At 39.9% G+C, this 24185-nt stretch overlaps 1 protein-coding gene across 1 annotated transcript in view; it reads right to left on the bottom strand.

The window, feature by feature from the left end:
• Positions 1-6320: 6320 nt before the first annotated feature.
• LOC310864381 (glutamate receptor ionotropic, kainate 1) overlaps positions 6321-24185 on the bottom strand; it is a 28655-nt gene continuing 10790 nt past the window's right edge. Inside the window, exons 4-15 of the mRNA XM_083773063.1 lie at positions 22638-22819; positions 21654-21707; positions 18885-19058; positions 18268-18411; positions 16628-16735; positions 14279-14392; positions 13976-14179; positions 13082-13305; positions 9575-9693; positions 9180-9397; positions 8015-8240; positions 6321-6813 (exon numbers count right to left, since the gene is read on the bottom strand). Coding sequence (XP_083629189.1) covers positions 6524-6813; positions 8015-8240; positions 9180-9397; positions 9575-9693; positions 13082-13305; positions 13976-14179; positions 14279-14392; positions 16628-16735; positions 18268-18411; positions 18885-19058; positions 21654-21707; positions 22638-22819 — 2057 coding nt within the window. The 3' untranslated portion in view covers positions 6321-6523. The remainder of the gene's footprint in view (positions 6814-8014; positions 8241-9179; positions 9398-9574; positions 9694-13081; positions 13306-13975; positions 14180-14278; positions 14393-16627; positions 16736-18267; positions 18412-18884; positions 19059-21653; positions 21708-22637; positions 22820-24185) is intronic.

Here is a 24185-nt window from a genome sequence, read left to right as displayed (position 1 = left end):
AGTTTTAAGCAGCCAAAATGCAGCTTACATCAATCTGACTACATTCACAAATTGCAAACTTTGGATGATTGCTTAAGTCATTTTAAGGTTTATTATGTAAGATTGCAGATTCAGTATCTAATTAACAATAGTGTACGAGATGTCAGTGAAATTACATTATTTATTTTGTTTACATGCATTTATTCTCGATATGCAAATTTTATTTTTTATGTATTTATTTGGGTGTCTGATTTTCCAATTGGCAACCACATGCTTTACCTTTGTCCCTTGTTCTACCTACCTGGGGTCAGGATTGGGCCAAAGGTGGTAGGAATGATGGATAAAACATAATGTGAGTGATCCAGGATCACTTTCTGTGTCCCATATCTAGCTATCATGGTTCTGCACGCACAATCACTGATCCTTAACCAATAGCCATGAGTATCACAACGGGGGCATGAGGCCAGAATAATAAACATGCACAAAATAATTTCTTATTATTATTCATTGTCAAAAACTACATTTCTACACATTTCAATAATATTTTTTTAAGAAGTAGCGAAAATAGCAGATCTACATACTCACAACGGCTATGTTGATTATTTGTTTTACAAGGACTATAGGGCTTAAAGTGGTTTGTGTGTGCGCGTCTGTGCGTGTGTGGCGGCAGTGTCTCAGGGGTACAGTGGCCGGTAGAACAGCAGGATGGGAAAACCGTGAGGTTCCCAGTTCGAACCCGGGCTCCCCTAGAGTTAGTGTTGAAGTGTCCTTGAGCAAGACACTGAACCCCTAATTGCTCCCGATGTGCAGGTTGGTGCCTTGCATGGTTTTCTCCGCCATCTGTGTGTGAATGGGTGAATGTAATGCACAATCTATGTAAAGCTGTACGAATGTGTGTGAATGGGTGAATGTAATGCACAGTGTGTGCGTGTGTGCTGTACATGAGTGCATGTAGCATGTTTGTATGTGCATGCACATGTGGGGGTCTCAGCTTGTGTCACATGTACACTGTCCAATGTGTCCATAGTGAGCTCCATGGACTTCTGGCAAAACTATAAAAGTATTAAGTGCTGTTGAGCTACTGTATCCTGACTGATTACATGGCAGGGGGTTGATTCTAAAGTGTCGTGCATGGGAAGGGCGCGGTACCCCATTGACAGGATTAGAGACGGTCATAATACTATAATCTTCCTGCAAAATGAGACTAGAGAACAAGCAGACCTAGAGCTAGCACCCTTCTCTGTGACAGATAGATTAACTAACAGCTGGTCATACAGTGACAGATTACCTTCACACTTATTCATTCTTGTGCAAGTAGTAGTCAGTTTTGTGCTCACTGCTGTATCTCAATAGAATAGATCATTAAGATCAAGTCATACTGTGCATACTGTACATATGGCATATTAAATTATGGAGAGTCATGCAAATTGTGATTTACACAATTTATCAGTGTCAAGAAACAGTCATCCCAAAATGCAAAACTTCCTAACAAGCTCATTTACAATTAAGTCCAGTTTTTAGGGCATGGCTCTGCAGGAGTCCAGCCATTTAAGATGGTCGGCCTGAGTGTCTGTTTGTCTGGAGCTACTGAAATCTCAGAAACTGCTAGACTGATCAGTGACACATTTCTGAACAATAAAATGCCATACACTGGGTATTTCCAGCAGTACATCATTAGGGAGGACAAGATCCTATGAAGTCCAGAGTGGGATTGCAGGTTCTGTGTTCACTGCTGTTTTGAAAAGAGAAGTGAGATATTCCTCTATGAATTCACAGAGGATCAGTCTTTTTACAAGTGTGACCTACACAATGTCAACTAGCAAGACAGGTGATATTATGCATCACACAGGTATAAATGTTTTTGGGTATACATTTTCCCATTTAGAACACATTGGAATGGAACAAATTAAATAGCTTATTATTCTATCTCTAGTAGAATATCTATATCTAAGTATAACAATAAAATATGTGAACATCACAGACACATAAGAGGAGATCACTAAACATCATTTGAATGGACTATTGTACTTTGCATTGAGAAGTACAGTAGAAGGACCAGTTCTACATGCACTGTTGCTCTGTAAAAGACACAAAAACAATCCACTGTCCATGAACCAAGGATCAACATCTTGGTTTTACTTTATTTTCTATTGAAAACCCCTCTATTTCTTGTGTAAAGACTGAGCAATATGAAGGATAAGTGTAGAACATAATTCAAAATGGGCTGAAAATCCTTGATTCAGGATTAGGTCACGGTTTTCTTTCTTGTAGCCTATTTGTCTTTTGTATGGCAGAAGAACATATTTGGTAGTCCTGCCAAATATGTTCTTAATCGTCATTGTTCTGTGACACTTTAGATAGGCACCTAGATCTTCCATCACAGCACTGAAATTCAGAAACTGAATTGGCTAATATTGTAGCAGTGCACACTGAGTGGCAGCTGTATCAGTTCATCTCATAATTTCAGGCAGACTAATAAGAACTCAATGAAAAGCCCTTTTTTAGCTTCAGCTATAAAATGGAATAGCATTCAATTGATCAATTGACCACATTAATACTGTAAATGTTGAACCGATATCTAAAGGGTAAATATAGTCTAAAGCAGATCAGACAAATACTGTAACACTCACTCACTAATTCACTATGATGCCATCAACGATTCAACATGCAAATCATGAATCAACAAGTGTGTATTGGCCCAGGCCGTAGCGTAACGGTCTGGGCACCGGACTGGTAATCCAGTCGCAGTGTGCCGCGGGTTCGACTCCCGGACCCGACACAGCCTTTACTGCATGTCATCCCCCCATCTCTCTCCCGTTTCCTGTCAGCCTACTGTCTGTCCCTTCAAAAATCAATAAAAGGCGTAAGCCGCAAAAAAAAAAAAAAAAAAAAAAAAGCAAGTGTGTATTTAATCTGTTGTATTAACAAGAGCATACCTTTAGATGTTCATAGGATCTTAGTGATGTTGGACTTTCGGTTGTATATAGGTATAATCAACATATAATCATTATTTTATATCTGTTGCTCCGCGAGTGAGGAACAGTGGTAGCGACAAACAAGTCTTGAATCACACTTTTAGAATAAACAAACGCAAATAAAGTGGATTCTACAAAGGAGTAATATAAAAGATTATTGATGATATCTGGACTTACATATCATGGTCAGGTGTACAGTACACTAACTGTAGTATACAAACTAATGTTCTACCAACATCACTTCAAGTACCCTGTTCCCTGACATTAATTAAATTTACAGACATTGTTACTTCTTCTGTGCATGGACAGTGCATGGACGACATGCTTACTTCAAAGCAATGTTCTCCCTTGAATATAATAAGAACACACCAGCATAGGTGTGGGATAAGGATAGTAAAAGGCACTGGGTGGATTTGTGAATTAGTTTCATCAAAACAGCAGGATCTCCTGTTGTGTGTGAGAATCTATAAACCAGGGGAGACAGAACTGTGCAGAACTAGATCAGTGGTTCTCAACCTGGGGGTCGTCAAATAATTTGAATATGCTCAAAGTAATTATGCACTGATATATTTATTATTGTATGAGCCTGTGTGTCTTTTTAACTAGGAGAAACGTAATTTCGTTTTTTTTCTGCTGCTACAGTTGAATCTTGAGGAGGGGGTTTGTGAGCCCTGGAAGTCTTTTTGAGGGGTCACCACCATAGACTGTAAAAAATATGGACAAAGCGTTCCCCGGGTCTAACATGAACGTAAAATGAAGCCTGTAATAATATGCTAATTCCTGATGTAAGTCGCCATCTTTGGTACCAGCTGGCCATTGGCTGGCTCCGTTTTGTATACCAGCTGGTCATTGGCTGCCCAGACAACGAGGCGGGACTTCCCCCCTTCTTCTCCGTTGGTTTTTATTTTGACTCGAGTGGGAGGGGAATCCCGCTCATAGACTGTAATGGTAGCCACGCCCCTCAGAACATATGTGATGGTTTTTTTTCTTTATGGTAATTTTTTTAATTAATGGGACCATAATTTTCCAAAAAGAATATTATGACATTAGAAATGAGACTTTAAACTAGTGACTGGAAGAAGAAAGTATTCATGACCATGTTTATTAAGGTAATACAGTCTAGGTGAAGTTGGGCCAAAATACATGGGCCTCTATGGAGCTATGGGGCTTTTTGGGTCCGGTCCAGCGCCACAACAGGCCATTATATGAACTACCGATTTCAAATGAGGCTTCACGAAATATCTGGCTGACTGCCCCCCTGGTCACCACCCAAAAAAGCTGAAAACCTGGGGCTACAGGGCCTTCTCTGTGGCTGCCCGTAACCTCTGGAATGCTCTCCCCAAACATATCCGAGATGCTCCCTCACTTCCTACCTTCAAATCTGCACTGCATTTTCATTCATATTTGGAAAAGAAAGAAAAAAAAACTGCATTAACTTCGCTTCACGTTTACAAATGAGTTTATATGTGGTAAGTGGCAGTATCGCTATGCCAAAGAAAATTTGCGTATACCATATAGTATACTGTCTTTCCTACAATAATCATTGTTAACGTTTAGTTATTCTAGACAGGACAAACTGGCCTTAAGAGATACCTCTTTCCATCATGTATCTGCAGTATCATGACATTTTCAGACAAAACATTTAATGTTTTGGAATGACAAAAACAGCAAGGCGTGAATGGTCAAGGATTGACAAAATCATATTTAATTAACATAAATAGCATTTAAAAGCTGTTGTTCCTATTTAGAGTAAAATGTTCATGTGACATACATCAAAATTCAAAACTACTTAAAAACACTACTCTACAAAAAACGAATGTGTTGGTGATTGTAACACTGCGGTTCTTCACGTTCAAACATCTGCTTAATTGTTTTTCCCTGCTCTGTTGGTCCAGGGATTACATTAGTCCAGGGGTTCTCTCCTTCAGGGTTCCTTGAGAGGGTTCCAAATGGACCCTTACAGGTCTGTAACTCTAAGGGCGCTTTCACACCGGACATGTTTGGTTCGTTTAAAACGAACCATGGTCCGCTTACCCCTTTGGTTCGGTTGGTGTGAACGTGCATACGAACTCTGGTGCGGATCAAAGAAACGAACCATGGTCCGCTAAAAAAGGCCGAACTCGGTTCGCTTCCAAACGAACCACGGTGCGGTTCGTTACTGGTGTGAATGCATTCGGACTTTATAGAGGACCAAATACAGGACGATAGGCAAAATAGCCGTCGGGCGTCGGCAGTTGTGAGGCTGCATTAATAATTATAGTTATAAAAGCATGTATTTTTTTACGGGGATCATATGACAGCTGACAGTCTGATTTTAATAGTAGACGCATACAGTATATGTCGAGGCGCAGCGCAGCATACGAGGTTCACATGCGCAAAATGTACAAGTTATCGACATGGAATGGTGCACGGTATGGCACACGATGTTAGCTTGTAGATCTGTTTATTTTAATCATGCGCCGGCCGCCGCCACGCATGCGAATCTGCGATGCATGAGTCTTCATGCGAGTTTCTCTTTCAACTCGTGTCCCCTCCTTTTTGTGTGTGTGTGTGTGTGTGTGTGTGTGTCTGTGGGCGCGTGGGCGCGCACGCACATGAGGGGACTGGGGGAGAGACCCATATATTTATATGGGAGAGACGCAGAGACAGAGAAATATTTAAAATCATCCATGTCGCGCAGGCCGCAGGTATCGAGAAAAAGCCAATGTTAAATAAGCTATACACATGTGGTCCCAAATGTTTAATTGATTACATCACTATAGCAAAAGACGTAAAACTAGGTCAACTCAATTAGCTGCAGCGGAGCTGTTCTGACTTGAAGCTCAATAACCAACTGACCAAACCATAAGATGACATGGAAATGCCCGCCGCGGCGCCGATTTGATGCGCAGAAATAACATGGGTGAAGGTGCACACATGGAAGAAAAGTCCTTTTTATCGGGGATACCTTGTTGTAGGCTATACGTCTCCGTGAATTTATGCATCAGCATTCAGCAGCAAGCACATTATTGTTCAAACACCTGCTCCTCTGTTCATCTGTTGCTCTTATTTGGCTAATAAAATAATTAATAAGAATGAATGCAATAGCAAGTTGTTGCTGCCTGTCATGTTGCTGTTCTCTTCTCTCTCTGTGTGACTGAAGGTTGCACCTGCAAAAATTGTAGACAGTGATTTCCCCTCATGTTCTTTTCCCCCCCACTATTTGGTTCGCTTAACATGTCCACGTGTCATTTGTTTACATATTTGGTACGCTTTACAAAGTCCAGTGTGAACACCAAACGGACCAAAATCAAAATGCAAATATTTGGTCCTTGGTCCTTGATCCGGACCTTCTAAGCGAACTTTGGGTGTGAAAGCGCCCTAAGACTGTACTGGAACCACATGGACCCGTAACCTTACAGATTGCATATGAACACTCTCAGAGTTATATGTTATGTGGGTCCTCAAAATTAAAGTTTAAGAACCACCGCTAGTCCTCATGAAGACAAATAGACAATGATATACTGTCTCTGTCTACAAGTGTGCGTCATAAGAAGGTTTGTAACAGTTGTTGATTTGAGTCACGGGTGTTAATACTTGTTGTGCCATTCACACTGACCCACACTCACCTCCTCAATGTCCAGGTTTTTCCTGGATTTGTAAATAAACTCTCCAATAGCTACAAAAACGGAGAGGACAAGTCCAGCAGCAAGCACAATGAAGATGCCCCCAATGTTCTCCACACCCAGGGCACTGGCCTCTTTGCTGTCTTCCTCTGGACAGCCATTCCCCCTCCACCATTTCTCCTTCATCATGTGCAGTTTGCCCTCTTCTTGAAGCTGCAAGATGGCTATGGTCACCTTGTCTCTGTAAGGAGAACCTATAGGGAAGGGGGGGTTATACAGTACATGAGCATCCTAACCATTATCAAGTTCATGCATTTTAGGCGGTTACGTAACTGAAAGTAAGAAAATGTTCAATGTTTGGACAGACCACATCAGAAATGTGGTCCTACCACGGGTCCCAGACTGGGAGGTCACTGTGTCAGGCACCCAGAACTATTGGCAAGCGAACTGACAATGTAGGAGTCAACCCAAGGCAAGCCAGGAAAGTCAAGGATCGCACCACCTACAGTACGAGGCTACTGTATGACGTAGATGCCCTGTAGTGCGAAAGTGGAGCTAACACTGCAGAGCTCAAGAAATTGGAAATGGAATTTGGGACATATACTTTCGCCTGATTGACATGTCAAATATTGGGATGCCAGGGTTAAAGTGGTTAAAGTGGTAGAGGTTTGGGTTGTGTAGTTACCTTGCCATGATGGAACTCCAAATGTGGACAAGAAATTAAAAAAGATTGTTCCAGATATGCTCCTCATTGACTTACATTGTACGCTGAAACAGCTCTCAAAGTCAATCTTTTAGTAACAAACAAAGACAATATAGAACATCACCAAACTTCGTAAAATGTTAACTTCCTGTTGATTGTACTATTTGAAGATTTGGATCTGGATCCATGGATCAAGTCTGGGGTTTCTTCCTAATAATAATGGCAAAATCAACAGGATGTTAGCATTTTTATAATAAAAAAAAAACAGTACAAAGTTTGGTGCTGTTCTATTGTCTGAATCAACTTTGTTTGTTGTGTGTTTACGTACTAAAAAAGTGACATTGAGAGCTGTTTCAGTGTACGTACAATGTAAGTCAATGAGGAACATATTTTGAATTATCAATTTCTAATCACTGGATAATGTATTTATTTAAAAATGTCTTGTCCACATTTGGGGTTACATCATGGCAAGGTAACTACACAACCAAAACCTCTACCGCATCACAGATTAGTTGTAACCCGCCACGCATGCCGGGAGCCACAGGTGATTTTTAACCCGCAGCACGGGTGAGTCTTAACCGGCCAAGCAGGTCTGACTAACGGCATGTCTGACTTATGGGCAGTCCCCCTACCAAACTACCAAAGTGGTCTTGCACTTTAAACGTAATTTATACTCTCACAACAGTGTCACTTTTAGCAGATTTACGTAGTACAAATTAGGCTTACGGTAATTTAACCAGCTTCAACCTTACCAATGGGCGTTCCCACTCCATAGCCCTTTGAATCTATTAGGCCTCCAATCTGTGTGAGGTTGCAGTTGCGCTGGCTGATGTATTCAATGCTGGTCGACTCCATGAGAAGAGCATAGTCTGTGGTGAGGACCCTCTGGATGCCCTCCCGATTGTTTTTCATCAAAGCTGTGTTTTTCCTGCTGCTCATGAATGCCCACATTTTCTCATAAGTGGATATTTTTGATTTCTGTTGAAGGAGAAGACAAATGTACATGTCAGAGAATTGAGCTTAAAGGTTCATTTACACTTGTCGAGTGACACTAAAGATGGAGTGCCGTGATCAAGGTATTATGGTTATACTAGGAGGAGATTTCTTTGTTGAAAAAAGTGTACAGAAAGTGTTAAAATTGTGTTTTTATGTGGCCACACCCACCAGTTCATTAAGTATACCTGATTCCATAGAGTAATAAAAGGATAGAGGGAAGACCGGAGCAACAGCCACGAGGGAATGATTTTAGTGTCTCACTGGTGTATTTCGATTGGGCCTTTTTGACTCAAGGCTTTCAGCTTTTTGGAAGAAACCAAAAATTCACAGGGAAGACATATTTGAATATTATAACCACACCTGAGGGTCTATTAGAGTAATATCAACTCCAAAGACACAGTACAAAAGAGAAAAAGTACAAAAATCTTTAAGAGCAAGCCAATGCTCAACACAGCAGCTCCCAAGTTACAAAAAACAAAGTACTTTTGTGGTACTGTTATGACATTGAAATGTAATCAACTGAAACAAAAAAATATTGCAGAGAGAAATTAATAACGCAGCCTGCTCCTCTCCCTGTAATGAGGAGGGATGTGACAACGGAATACAGAATCACCCTGTGCTTATTCACATGGTAGCCTCATAGCCTGTATCCACACCTTATTTCTGTGGGACATGCAAAGCAATCGATGTCCATGGATATTTTGTTATACTTCTTTTTTTTTACTTTTATTGTCAATATGCATACTCTACTTAAGAAGTATTTCTGTAATATGTGAGGATTGATGCTCACAGATAAAACTCCAAGTCACTGTTCTTGTCCACGATTAATTTAGAATTACGGTTGTTTTTTAAGGGGGATGCGTCATAAGGCGTCATGTGGCATGGAGACAGTTAAAGAGGAATAAAATAAAAAACTGTTACCTTAAAGAAGGTCATGGTGGAGCCATCTCTCACAGCTCCATACTCAATTTTAGTTTGCTTGGCCAAGTCATCTGCCGAGTCAATGGGTGAGTCCATTCTCTCCACAGTGAGAAAGGCAGCCAAGTTGGCAGTATATGATGATATTATAATTAATGTAAAGAACCACCATATTCCACCCACTATCCTTGTGGAGAGGGCTTTAGGCATTAGTTCTGACCCTATATGAAAAGAACAATAACATAGAATCAATTAAAATTTAACAAACATAAAGAGAGTGAAATGTGTTTTATTATATTCCGTTTTAATTATTATTTTTAACAATTTTAAATGGGACTATAATACGATTTGGTCTCATTTTCCTCTGACTGGCATCAAATAAAGAATAATAGTATTACCTTGCTGCATAAGAGCTCCAACTCCAAACCACACACTATTGATCAAAGTGAAGTTGTTTTCAACCACATCTGATTCGGGGTTACAGGGGTGAGGGTTGTACCATTCATAGGGAGTGAACCTGCGGGCACAGAATGACACTGCTTCAATACATCACAAAACAGAAAACACCTTGATTTGTTTTTTAAGTAGACCTTTACTTCTCCTGCGCTACTACTGATGAATACTCCAATAACTTGTAGTCACCATCAATATTCAAGCTTGGTTAATTATTGCATAGACTACATTCCTTCTCATTTTAGAGGGGGTCCTCAACACAAATGAACAGTACTACATACACATTACATTACACATACATAAATTACACAAACAATACAACAGTACATCCATACATACAAACAGAACAAAAGCTCTCCCAAAGATAGCCACTGCCACCCCACTGATTAAACCCATAAATGCTAGAGTTCATATGGAAGAATAGCATACCGGTACTCGTAGCCATGAAAATTTAGTACAAACATGCGGTACCATCATGCAAATGTAATAATAATTATAGACATCACCGAATAAGCGAGGTATAAATATGAATGTGCATATTGGCAGCACTTTGTTGTGGAAAGAAGATGAGTGAAAATCGATTATTTAAATACATTGAAAGAAGTGATTGATCTAAATAGACTTGGTAAGGCATTCCAATCAGATGGTGCTTTAAATTTGAATGCACGGCGACCACTTTCCTTTGTTACCCTAGTGGGAACCATAAAGTAAGGATGATCAGTATGCCTTAGGCTTAGGTTATATGATGGAGTGTACAGGACAAGAAATTGTTTCTGATACTGAGGACAGTAACAACTGCCTCTTTGTACTGTTGAAGCGATCTTTTGTTGAAGCGATCTTCAGTTAGTAAAGTTGAAAGAATCAAGAGTTGAACATAGAATCACATTCATCAGATGCTTTGAGTGCTGTTTTGTATGTTAGTGTAACACCCAGGAATCGAACACCGGTCCCCTGCACTGAAGGCCAACATCTTAACCACTAAGCCAAAGCAACTGCCTATGGCTCAGAGGAGATATGAGACTTTTGAGGTCATCAGGCTGAGGCTGTGAGCCACTGCTTTACAATAGCCTTCAGTAAATACACCTCTACATGTTAAAATCCCTGTTCTCCTATAGCTTAATGCTGGAGTGTTTCAACTTTACTATAGTTCATGGTTTTCACAACGATTTAAAAAACAAATGTGAAAATTATGAAAAAACGACATACTATAGTTCATGGTTTTGGCCCATCATCTGACAGAATATTCTGTGTATTTGCATACTGGGCCCTGATTGGTGGCCCAAAACTTGGTGGGAAAGTCCCTCTTTTATGTCTGGCTTCCAGGCCAGTTGGAAAAGGGCACACTGAGAGGTGGTAAGAGTATGTTAAATTGGACATTTTCATGGTAAAAGGTTAGATGGACAGTTCTTTCAGACATAAGCCCCAACTGTTACATCTCAGGAAACAGGGGGAGAGAGCACCGTCTCCCGATGGTCCTCCAGCACCTTGATGACATGGGACTTGAACCTGCCAACTGTCTGTAGCAGAGGCAACCGATCAAGCACACCTTTGAGCCAAGGCACCTTTGGGCATTCAGCAGATGTCTCCTGGTGCTTTTGAGTTTAATTTTTTTATTCAAGCCTTGAAAAGTTGGGATGTGAACATGGAATGTCTGTACTGAAAGCCTGATCATTAGACCACTGCTCCATCAGTCAGAGACTCTCAGCCAAAAGTCTCCTGGTAATTCTGAAGTGATCTTTTGTTCGTTAGCCTTCAGTTAGTAGTTAGCCTTCAGTTAGTAAAAATAACACAGAATCATATTAATCAGATGTTTCTTAGCACTGTTGAGGTCTTCTTTTTTATGTTAGTGTAACAGCCGGGAATCGAATTCGAAACCCTGGTCTCCCACGTGGAAAGCCGACATCTTAACCACTACGACAATTAGAGTTTTGAGGTCGTCAGGTTGAGGCTGTGAGCCACTGCTAGAATAGCAGTAAATTAAGCTCAATAACTCTAGCATTAAACTTCAGGAAGAGTGGGATTTAAACATGAACTCTCTGAGCTGATCAACCCCTACTACACCATCACTCAGTAGGATAATTAAAGAAAATACATTTGAAAATAAATTGCAGCCAGTGTGAATGTCTTTGAGATTTAGGTGATAACCAATTCAAAGACACATACATAGTGCAGTGGTGGGTTCTATAAGGGCATCTCTCAGTATGAATCAACACAGGTTGTTATAGGTTACATTAAGGGGGTAGAGATTTGTTTCGGTGGTATTCTGGTATATGATGTCTGCATAATCTATTATTACCATTGGTAGTAGTAGCTGTGAGATTCATCTTTTTCTAATCTGGAAGGAGAAACTGTTGATGGATCGATATAGAGTTTTCAGACTGTAATTTATCTTTTGAACAATTGAGTTGAAATGGGTCCTAAATGAAAGTTTAGGATAGAGAGTCAAAATCTGCCTGTAATGTATGCTCAATTTCAAAGATTTGAAAAATAAATAAATTCATTAATTAAATTAATGAAAATTGAGAAGAGAAGTGTTCCTAGAGATGAGCCTTGGGGTACCTTTTTTCCATTAACATACAGTCAGACTGGGTACCATGATATGAGACACACACAGGCGTCAGTTGACGCCTGTGGTGGGGATATGAGTTGAACCATAATAGAGCAATAGCATACAATTTATCCAGAAGAAGATAGTGGTCCACCATATCAAAAACCTCAGTGAGGTCAATAAATATTGCTCCCGTGTTTTACCAAATGAAGAAAAAACATTGTTGGTGTTAGTGTGGTGGTCGTGGAGAAATTAGGCCTGAAACCTGATCGAAAAGGAGATAGAATATTATAATCATTGCGATATTTAGATAGTTGGTTAAATATTAATTTTCCAAATATCTTTACTATACTATTTATAATGGAAATAGGCCTGTAGTTATTAAGATCATGAGGCTCACCACCTTTGTGTAATGGCATGACTCTGGCACATTAAAATGAATAGATCAGCTAGTGGATATGCCAGAATATGAGGTACAATTTTAATGAACTTGATTAACTTGATTTAAATAATTATGCCAGAAATAAATATCAGCAGGGGCATACCACTGTAGAATCTACAGTGGTATGTTTAGTCATGCTGCTAAACATACTGCTGACCATCTACAGTGTTGATGGTCAGTAGATGACTAAACTGTAAACCAAGTTCAACCAAACACTACTGATTGTTCATGAGCCTATGTGGTAATATACATTGAAGAAGTGAAAATAAATCAATATGTATGTAATTATTTAATACTGTAAAAACACCCCACATCTGACACAGTCCTGGGTATAGCCAAACCAGCCTGGCAGAGATCTGCACTCTGAGGACCACACTTTTCTAGTGTTAACATGTTTTAGTATCCACAGATAGTACAGTAAATCAAATTACATTTAAATTCTTCTCTTAAGTGGCAATGTACCTGGCAATGACAAAAAGTACACAGCTGACCCCGAGGCATGCCAGCAGCACATACATCCAGATGTCAGGTGAGAGTGGATTCAGAAAGGAGAACACTCCTGGATTGGTGCCATTGGGTTTATGGTACAGGATGCTTATCCCCAGTGTCATGAATGGCTTAGAGAAGTCGATCACCTTTTCCCTCACATATGTGATGGTTAGAGGGGCTACAGCAAGGTCCGCCACCTGGTGAATAACAAAAGCATCCAACACTGATGGGCTGTACTGCTGATGGCTTATTGCTATTGTATACATCCATGGATCACACCTTTAACCACATTCAACCTGGCCTCCCTATTTTGGGCATGTGAAAATAGGTGTATAGGTGAAAATCTTCAAAGAAATGTCATCTATGAATGTGCAAAATCTCTGCATGCGTTGAACTTGATATACCCCAGCATATCTCTGCCATTCTGTGTGTCCCCTTCCTGCATATCGCAAGAAACGTCCGTCCATCCGATCGACTTCAAAAATATCTATAAAGCCACAATACCAAATATCTGTCTATCTATGTTTCTGTCTGTCTGTGATTTCTGATCACGGTCTAGTCATTAATATGATGTCATAGTACTGTCCTCCAAGTATTATGATAATGGTTACAGCACTAAATACTATTACAACGGGTAATACACAGAAGACTTATTTTTCGCCACTATAACGAGAGTGACATGCATTTCCAACAGCCATTGCCCAGTTTTTCAAAAAAGCTGGTAGATCGGCAGGTTTCGCTGTGTGACACCACTGTACAACAAAGAATAAAACAGGGCTTAGTTGGTTAATTTAGTTGCATTGCTGTATAAGGATAATTAAGTGTTCTATATTCTTTCTGTGAGTGCGGTACTCCGTCTGTACTCACGTGGTCAATGAGTTCTCGCACCATGCCGTTCCATTCCCCCTTGTCATTCTGAGCACCGTACTTCCCGTCAGTCACAAGCTTCACCTCGTAGGAAAAGCCCAGGATGTTGGACAGCTCTTTGAGCAGGTCCAGACAGTAGCCCTCGAAGCGGTCATTGCCATACAGTGGTTTATCAGATTTCTTATACATGACATAAGGATTTTCCTGGAAAATGACAAAGCATTAATGTCAGTAAAATAGGTACGGATATTCCTGAATAAGTGGCATGCATACTGCTTTCCCTTTAGCATACTTATACTGTACCAGAATAGTTGTAACAACGAGGGTCCGGTTGGCCATTGAATCAGTGACATTTGTGCTTCCGTCTTTGTTGTTGTCGGACACGTTAAGGCCTGTGTTGGAATTCCACACTCCAATCTGTGAAAGATTATAAATCCAGATAATTTATACATACGTAAATAGTGTTCTCGTGTGTGTGTGTGTGTGTGTGTGTGTGTGTGTGTGTGTGTGTGTGTGTGTGCGTGCGTGTGCGTGTGTGTGTGATGTGTGCGTGTGCGGTGTGCGGTGTGCGGGTGTGTGTGTGTGTGTGGACCCTGTAAAACTCTGTATTCACACACTAGGACAGAGTTCCCACTTACCACTCATCTACACATTCTTAACTTAAAATAAGAGATACAGAGGGAGGTACAAACACAAATACTGAAGATAAAAGTTGGAGAGTGTACAGACTACAGACTCAGAGATGAGTAGATATGGGATGATAAAGGGAGTGAGATATAGAACTATAGACCTCAGTTTGTGGGATGTAAAATGGCACATTCGGCTGATAACTATAACTACCCAGCACAGTGTTTCCTTGAGTTCTACACAGGGCGCCACTAAGGAAGTGCAGAGATTCCCAATGTTCCAAATGTTGTGAGGTTGAACCATTGGTGTGGATGTGGATGCAGTTCTGCAATTTATTGCTGTCGGGAGGAAACCACCTAACTCCATTTTTGAGGTTTTAGATTTTTATTCTCTCCATTAATCAATGCTATTGAACACCCTTTACATCTGTGTGTTGGTTAAAAAGTGTTTAACCAATGAAAAGTATTAAAAAGCGCTTTGGACAAAACCTCTTAACTCCATTGGACCGTCAAACTGTCTGCTAAGGCACCTCTCCCCCTCTTTATAAAGTCACTAAATCTGATGAAGCAGTATTGCATGGTATACATGCATACACATACATATATATATGTATATATATATATATAATATATATATATATATTTCCTGAAAAATGAACATTTTGGAATTAGGTGGATTCTTCCTGACAGCAGAGATATGCTGGGTGATGGGGGGGGGGTCTCTGCTTTGTTTTATCCATGCTTCCAATCAGACTGAATTATACAAATTAATTTTCTTTTGGGACAATTCAGCAGTTTATTATACAACCCATCATCAAATTTGTGAAAATGCCGATCTACAAGCTCATAACTGGTATTGTGAGCTTGTAGATCAGTTATTAATTATTTGACGTTATCAGTACATCTCTTTCCCTCCTTCACTTGGGGAACCATGTAGACTGGATACGGTACACAGAACGAGTTGGCAAATTAAAATGCAATAAAGGCCAGTGTTCTTCATTAGGCCCACTTTTTCAGTCCAGCTGTAGCGATTCTGCTGCTGCTGTTAAACTGCTAGTGGAGGCCGATATCTCAAAACCCTTTGACCACATTATGCCCTTGACAGAAGGATTTGGCCAGTTCTGCAATTCAGTACCAAAAACACATAATCACTTTTTACAACAACTAAAAAGGGTCAACATCACAGATGGCAATAGGAGGCAAGGCAAGGCTAGTTACATTTTTCACCACGGCTACTGCACATTCTACCAGTTCATCATCCACAATACAAACCTTTTTCCATATTCTTTTCATACGGATGTTGCCTGCAATTTGCTTACAGAAATAATGGAAAGAGTGCATTTTAATTGAAAATGTCTGTACTTAGTACTTAGTACAACATTGAAATAAATAAATACATATATATATATATATATATATTAGGGGTGTAACGATACATTTTAACAGCGATACGATACATATCACAATACATGGTTGACAATACGATACATGGACGATATTGGTTCATTATGGCGATCCGATACGATTCAATGATTTGAAATCGATACAGTAACTATTTAAAATACATTGACATTATTTTAAATTAAGCAATTAATCCCCTCTTTTTCATTTTTCTTCAAAAAATTGCTAAATACCACGCACAAAATTTTACTATTGATACAATCGATTAATTGCATAGCAAAACGATTCAATACCAATTAATTGCAGTGAAAAACGATAAATGTTGCTGTTTTACATTTCTATATACTTTTCGATGCAGTTACTATATCGTTACACCCCTGATATATATGTGTACAATATTAGTTTTGGTTAACATGAACAACACTGGCGATTTGATACCTTCAATTATTTGTGAGAACAATATCAATACTATTTAATGACATACTTATTGTCCACTTATTGTCTATAATTATTTTGTGTGCTGTGAACAATCAAGCAAAATATAATGACCAAAATATTTTGCCTAAATGATTAAACTATACGGTTTGATTAAATTATTAATAATGATGGCATGTGGTTAGCTCACCTTTAATATTCCCTCTTCCTTTAGGCTGATGACATCTAGATCAAATTCTTTCCGTAGGCCGTCTGTCCTGTTTATAATGATTTGTCCCGTCAGACCATTCCATTGTGCCTGTGGTAATGGGAGTTGCAAAACAATAGGCTACAGATACACTTCTTTATCCCATAGTCTAGACAGAATCATGCAAATCCACAGAGCGAGGGTTGAAGATCGTATTTTACGATAATTCAACATAACATATAGCTGCTCAAGAGAGTGGACCATGATGCATAACAATAGACTGTATACAGTGAGCAGTGACGTTAATCAACGATGAAGGCATGGCCTCTATTAGTCTGAAAGTGTAACGTAGGGTTCCATTTGGTTCCATTTTACGTTCTTGGAGTTACATGTGTAAATTAACACTGAGGATTTTGTGTACATGAGCTTATCTCAATGTTCTTCACATACATATGTTTGTGAAGGGTGTGTGGTAACTATGAGATTGTTTAGTATCACGACCGTTTGATTAGAACATTTCACATCTGTTTGACCTGGATTACCCAGTGTAGATTTATCTGTCATCGAGTACCACAGTAAATCCTCACCAATCAACACTATATGACACCCAACAGCATGTGTTGGGTGTCGTTACTGTTCTTGGACCAAGGACACAAGTCGCCCAGGATATTTTATTGGTGCGCACACCGTAAATGTGTTATTTTAACTATGAGTGTAAACATTTGCTTACATTTATTAACATTTGTACAACACTCAGGATTTCACAGTGTATAGTTCCTGCAGGTTTAGCATAGGCTTGCATAGGTAACATCCTCTGTAAACATACTGTATCAGCTGTGTTTTTATTGAGTGACACCCATATTGTCACCCTATTCATGGAGAATAAGATTAATCTATATCTACTCTTCTTTGATGAACGGTGAAATGAACTGGACAAATATCTAATGAAAATGTTGGGTTTTGTTTTTAGGTTATTTTTGTTTGTTTTTTCAGTGAAAATTGCGGTTTTATGAAAATTCTTCTTCTGGCCCTAATACTTACATGCAGAGTCACATGTTTATGAACCTTACACATTATGGTAGAGGACTAGAGGTAGATGGTCATGCCAATAGGGCTGAAACCAGTCCTACTCCAATTTGCCAAAGGGGGCGCTATTTGACCAGATTTCCGCCATGTTGAGCAGTGTGAAAAACGCTTAAACCTGATTTCCTGCCAGGTTCTTTTTGTGGCTTTCGCTTTTATTTTATATTTTTTATAGAGGGACAGACAGTAGGCGGACAGGAAATAGGGGAGAGAGATGGGGGAGTGGCATGCAGTAAAGGCTGTCGGGATTGGGAGTCGAACCCGTGGCACACTGCCAGGCTCGGGCTACCGGCCAAGGTGCCTGGACCGCTGAGCCACGGCCCAGGCCCCTGCCAGGGCCGTGAAACGTTCTACACACAATCTATGGACCATTATTTAAAATCCCAGTTGAAGAGTGTTTGCACATGACAAATTGTAAAAAAATAATTAAATTAATCACTTATGCTTTGTCAAATACTTTCCATAATGAAATCCTGAGGTGCACATTCACAAGTCTTAAATCTTATTTTGAACTGTATTCATCACATTACTTTCGTATGACAAAGTAAACAATTACTCACATCTTTGAACATGTTCATGAATCGTGAACCGAGGCGCCAGGGTTTGTGTCGGTGACACTGCAGAGAGCTGACAGTGATCTGAGAGGCACGCTGGGAGACTGCAGCCACCATGTAGACAGCATCATACATCAGAGCTGCCTCTGTCTATTCAAAGAAAAGCACATAATCATGCACAACAACCCAATAGTTCGTCATCACTGCCATTATATTGGCACTGATGGCCAACTCTTCCACAGAAGGCAGAAGGACAGTAGTGGCAGGGCATCAAGGGCAACTACCAGAGGGGACTGTGTAGTGCAAGCAATCTTCTGTTGGAGTCTCCCACTATTGGAACAGTAATCCGAGAGAGCACCAATTTCCAAATGTCTCAATTTAAACTTAAAGAGCAAACCTTGCAATCTTGCAAGGTTGCAATCATGGATAATCGTACCACGTCAATTTTATTTTCCTTATCACAGTGGCTTTAGTTGTATGATAGCTTGTGTTACTTTTAGCCCCTTCCAATGCAGTTATCTTTATTTTAGCGGACATACTTCTGTCACCGCATTCTGTCACTGTATTCCAAGTCTTTTGTGTTAAAAGTCTTTGACATGAAGATGAATGGACTGAGAACTCACTGTCATCATGCCCTCCATCATGCCGTTCTCAACCTTGGAGGAGGCCTGCATGCGCTCCATGGCCCACCTCTCCAACACCAATGCCACCTGTGGGTTTTCTACGTTGAGGAGGCGGAACCCCGTCATGTTGACTCCAGTATAGCGGTATGGCTCGAGATCCAGCGCAAACAGATCCTGTTAGGACATTAGGCGATGGAAAAAGTACTCACATGTTTTACTTAAGAAAAAGTATCAATAGTATCAACTAGAACTGCACTCTGTCGAGTGCATACTTGCTTGTTGCACACTAGTAGGCCATAAATGGCCAACTAGTGCGCAAGCAGAGCGCGCAAGTACTTTCGACCACTGTAAATTGTCAAATCTCAGTATCTCTGTGAAGGAACATTTGAAATGTATAATTATTAGATGTAACTATTTGCTACCTACCTACTTTATGCATATAAACACCTAGTATTATTAAGTATGGTTCAAGTTTCTATCTATATAAGAAATACACTTTTATCGATGTAGATATATTCTGAATCCCTTTTTAGTTTTTTAAAGAAAAATAAATCATTGATATGTGATGAAAAAAAAGGTATATAAACTGAATTAAAATATACGTATACATATACATATACTATATTATAGAGTATGTAGTTGTAAGTTGATTAGCGGTATACTGTGGTTACTTTGCGCCAAAAACCGTGCCAGCCAACCCGCCACTTTGATGCGTATGCAAATAAAACAGCAGATTTGTGCCTGGTTTGCTGGGACCAGATTACATAAATGACCATATTTCTTACGTCATCATTGAGAGCTAGTCATACATATACACACCATGTACTCTGGTCCCAGCAAATCAGGCACAATTTGCTATTTTATTTTACTGATTATGTATATAGTATACGTATGACTAGCTCTAAATGATGACGTAAGACATACGTATACATATACTATATAGAGTATGTAGTTGTAAGTTGATTAGCGGTATACTGTGGTTACTTTGCGCCAAGAACCGTGACAGCCAACCCGCCATTTGATGCGTATGCAAATAAAACAGCAGATTTGTGCCTGGTTTGCTGGAACCAGATTACATAAATGACCATATTTCTTACGTCATCATTGAGAGCTAGTCATACATATTATACACACCACGTACTCTGGTCCCAGCAGATCAGACACAATTTGCTATTTTATTTGAGTGATTATGTATATAGTATACGTATGACTAGCTCTAAATGATGACGTAAGACATATGGTCATTTATGTGATCTGGTCCCAGCAAACCAGGCACAGATTTGCTGGGTTTTTTTTGCATACACATCAAATGGCGGGTTGGCTGTCACGGTGAACGAAGACCGGGCGAAATTATTACTTGCGCGCTCTGCTTGCGCAAGTAATTATGTATAAGTAATAGTCCGGAATAAAAAAATGACATGAGTAAAAGTACAAAAGTACAGTACATTTACTTAGTTACTTTCCATCACTGACAACACTGTCGTCGTCATCATCATCATCATTACCCCATGTGCCATTTAAGGTCTTCTAATTTAGCCCTACTAGAGGTCCCTAAGACCAACCTGGTGACAAAGGCAGGATAGGGCCTTTGCAAGTAGGGCTACCATTGGAACTCATTAAATATTTTTTAATAATAACTAATAACCAAATTAAAGACCCCCCACTGATATAGGACACTCGGGGCAGCGGTGGCCTATGGGTTAGAGGAGCGCCCTTGTTGCCGAAAGGTTGCCGGTTTCTGAACCCCCAACTGCTCCAGTGGAGCTGCTTAGTGGTAAATGGTAAAATGGTAAATGGTGCATTTATATAGCGCCTTTATCCAAAGCGCTTTACAGAGATTGTGCATTACATTCACCCATTCACACACACATTCATACACCGATGGCAGCGGAAACCATGCAAGGCACTAACTAGCACATCGGGAGCAATTAGGGGTTCAGTGTCTTGCTCAAGGACACTTCGACAGTAACCCTGGGGGAGCCCGGGTTCGAACTGGCAACCTTGCGGTTACCATCCAGGCACTCTAGTGGCCAACAGTATAAGACTGTGGTTGTACTGGTCCGCTCCCAGGTTTTAATGTGTGTGTCTGTCTGTGTCTATGTGCAGGGCGTTGCCGAATCCGATACTGTAATTATATCCTGCCTTCTTGTTGTAATTGATTATTATGTATTGTTTTTATATTGTTAAGCACTTTGTGACATTGTCTAAAATGGTGCTATATAAATAAAGTTTATTATTATATTATCATCACCACCATCATCATTATCATCAGTGCAGACTAATTAGCATGCTTATTACTTAACCACTTAGGCCCTATTCCTATTGTATTTGGTTTCACAGGAACATCTACCCGCACAATGCACTGTTTGGGTGGGTCGTGGGTGTGCCTGTAGATCAGCTATTTTCAATATTTCTGAAAAGTTTTGAAAATCTTTGAACATTTTTTAAATCTTTTGAAGGTGTTTTGAAATTTTCAGTGCAAAAGGACCGATAATAGCTATGTTGTCTCATTGAGTCCACAATGAGACAACGGTGGAAGGGAAGGGAGTTGGATAGCATGTCACACTTGGGCTTTTAGGTGGCTAAGAATATACCTTAGCAATATTGCGCAGATTCAAATATATATTTTAAGATAAAGGGCCACTTCATTAACACAATGGAATGTGTAATACTATAGCATTTTGCCAAAATACAATAATCACATTGACAAATGTACGGTGCTTCCTTTGAATTAACAACTTCTCATTCAATGCAGACCACGTTGCTTACCAGTGTGGTGAAAAAGAAGTGGTAGTATTCTGTCATCATGCCCATGGACAAGATCTGAAGAAGAAACATAATTGACCATATTCACGCCGTGCTTACTTGAGTACTACAGACAGGGTGGGGTTAGCTCTGTGGAAAACATTCGAGGGGCGAGATGGTTTATGGGCGACCGTACCTGATACCATACAGCACAGTACAGTAGAGTACAGTACGAGTAGTACAGTATGAGTACTACAGTACAGTACAGTACGAGCAGTACAGTATGAGTAGTACATCACAGTACAGTACGAGCAGTACAGTACAGTACAGTACAGTACAAGTAGTACAGTACAGTACAGAATGAGTAGTGCAGTACACACACACACACACACACACACACACACACACACACACACACAAGTCTGGAAAGCCTCCTATAAGCCAGTGGTTCTGAAACCTTTTAGCTCAAGACCCAAAAAACCCAGTGTTGAGTCAAATAGGACCCTGGCCAGACTGAACCCAGTGTTGAGTCAAATAGGACCCTGGCCAGACTGAACCCAGTGTTGAGTCAAATAGGACCCTGGCCAGACTGAGTAGCGAAGTGAGAAAAAGACGAATGTAGCTAGTCAGGCTGGATTCCAGGCCACATATTATGATGTAGCCTGAAATGATAAAACCCTGGGACCATCCATCCATATCTATGTCTACACAACCAAATTACTTGAATTGCTTCAATTTGTATTGTGTGTATGGCAGGCATAACTGAGCAGCCGAGTCTAAATATCTCAATTTATTATTAGCTACAGCCTTTGGTTTTAAATGTTTGTATGTCTAGGAAATAGGCTCGACTTGGATTTAGAAATGAATATAGCATTTGACAAGAAATAGAATTTGTCTAATCTTGAGCACAGTAGAAGGAAATGCCCAAACAGCACAGGGTGAATGCTCCAATGAAGAATTAAATTGGATTTCAAATGGAACGTTGCATTTTACCATTATTCTGCTCACCTGCTTCAAAACATCAGCTGATGTTTGATAAGAGCAGTCAAATATTACAAAGAACTCTTTCCCCTTCTTCATCTCTTTCAAGAGAGGACGGGCATCTTTACTCCCCGTTGGTAGCTGCCGGATCTTGATTTTGATGTTGTATCTAGATGGAGCTTTGATCAACTCTTGTAGACGAATCAATCCTTAATTTAAGAGAAAATAATTACATTTTCTGGATAACATTCAACATTTAAAGAATATCGATCTGTTTGTTTCAATTCTGGCCAATTTCATTGCACATACTAATCCTCTTTATTTAACCCATCCTAACCATTAAGTGTGCAGCCACTGAGCAACCTTTACATGGTGTTGGTCTTTCAAAAATACTTTTGGTGCACTATTATGACATTCTTCTGCAATTTTTTATTTGTTTTACCTTGAATTAACCCTTGAATGTACCCTTCCCACAATGATGCAGGCATGGCAGGCTTTTGTAATCACTCCTGTCTGTGTGTCTATCTGTGAGCACAAACTGGGAATCATCAGTAGGTTTAGGTTAATTACACGTTTTGGGTTGAAGAGTTCAAGGTCACATTCAAGGTAAAAAAAATAATCTGGCGCTTGGGTTTCAGCAGGGGTACATTTGCTAGCTATACTGCGGAGAGTAAAGGTTAGAAGGGACTAGAACAAGAGGAAGTTGGAATTGGCAGAACCATTAAATTGGGAAAAAAGGGGGAGAAAATATAAAAATATATTTTATATATATACTGTATATATATATATATATATATATATATATAATTATGAAGACCTGCAAAACTTGTCCATCCGTCAGTCAGGTCACGCCCGCCCCAAAGTTATTATGTAGCTGCGCCCGGCAGCCGGCGGAAACTAGAGTTCTCAACAGACCCGAAAATTAAGGCCCGGCCAGACACTGCCCCCGCTGCCACCATTAGATCTCTATATATGGAGCTGACCTCATCAAACCCTGTACACTCAAGACACGCTCCATATGTGGCCAGTACAGAATTCATTCCATATGTTGATCTGACCCCCCATGCCAAAGCGCCAGTGCTCGCCCAGCAGTCTGCCGTCACCCAGACAGATGCGTGTACGCGACCTCAGGGCGTCTTGTATGGTATAGTATGTGAGTATGTGTACAAAGAACTTGTGATAAATCAAATCCACAAATGTCAACATAACCCATGAAGTCACATAATATGCTGAACAGATGTGTCTAGGGGAAACCATGCAGTAACATAATCAGACTAAAGAGGACATGCAATAATCCTATTACACATCATAGGCTTTTCATACAGTCTACTATATCATTGTTGTCAGGTATAAACCTTGTATCTCCATATTTTAACGTTTTGTTTTTTCATAAATGAATGTCCTATACGTCATCATACAAGTGGAGTACAAAAGTAGCGAATATAATGCAACATAACACATCGCTCAGATATTACCACTCAGATACTACAAAAATTATATTCTACAATCAACTCTCAACGGTGGGATGATTCAACTGAAATGTATTTTTATTTAATGTATGCATAATATAACAGT

This window comes from Protomyctophum parallelum (assembly GCF_964188405.1).
Source record: "Protomyctophum parallelum genome assembly, chromosome: 9".
NCBI classification, from domain to species: domain Eukaryota; kingdom Metazoa; phylum Chordata; class Actinopteri; order Myctophiformes; family Myctophidae; genus Protomyctophum; species Protomyctophum parallelum.
The sequence above is the reverse complement of the archived record's forward strand: the minus strand, read 5'-3'. Positions and strand labels throughout refer to the sequence as shown.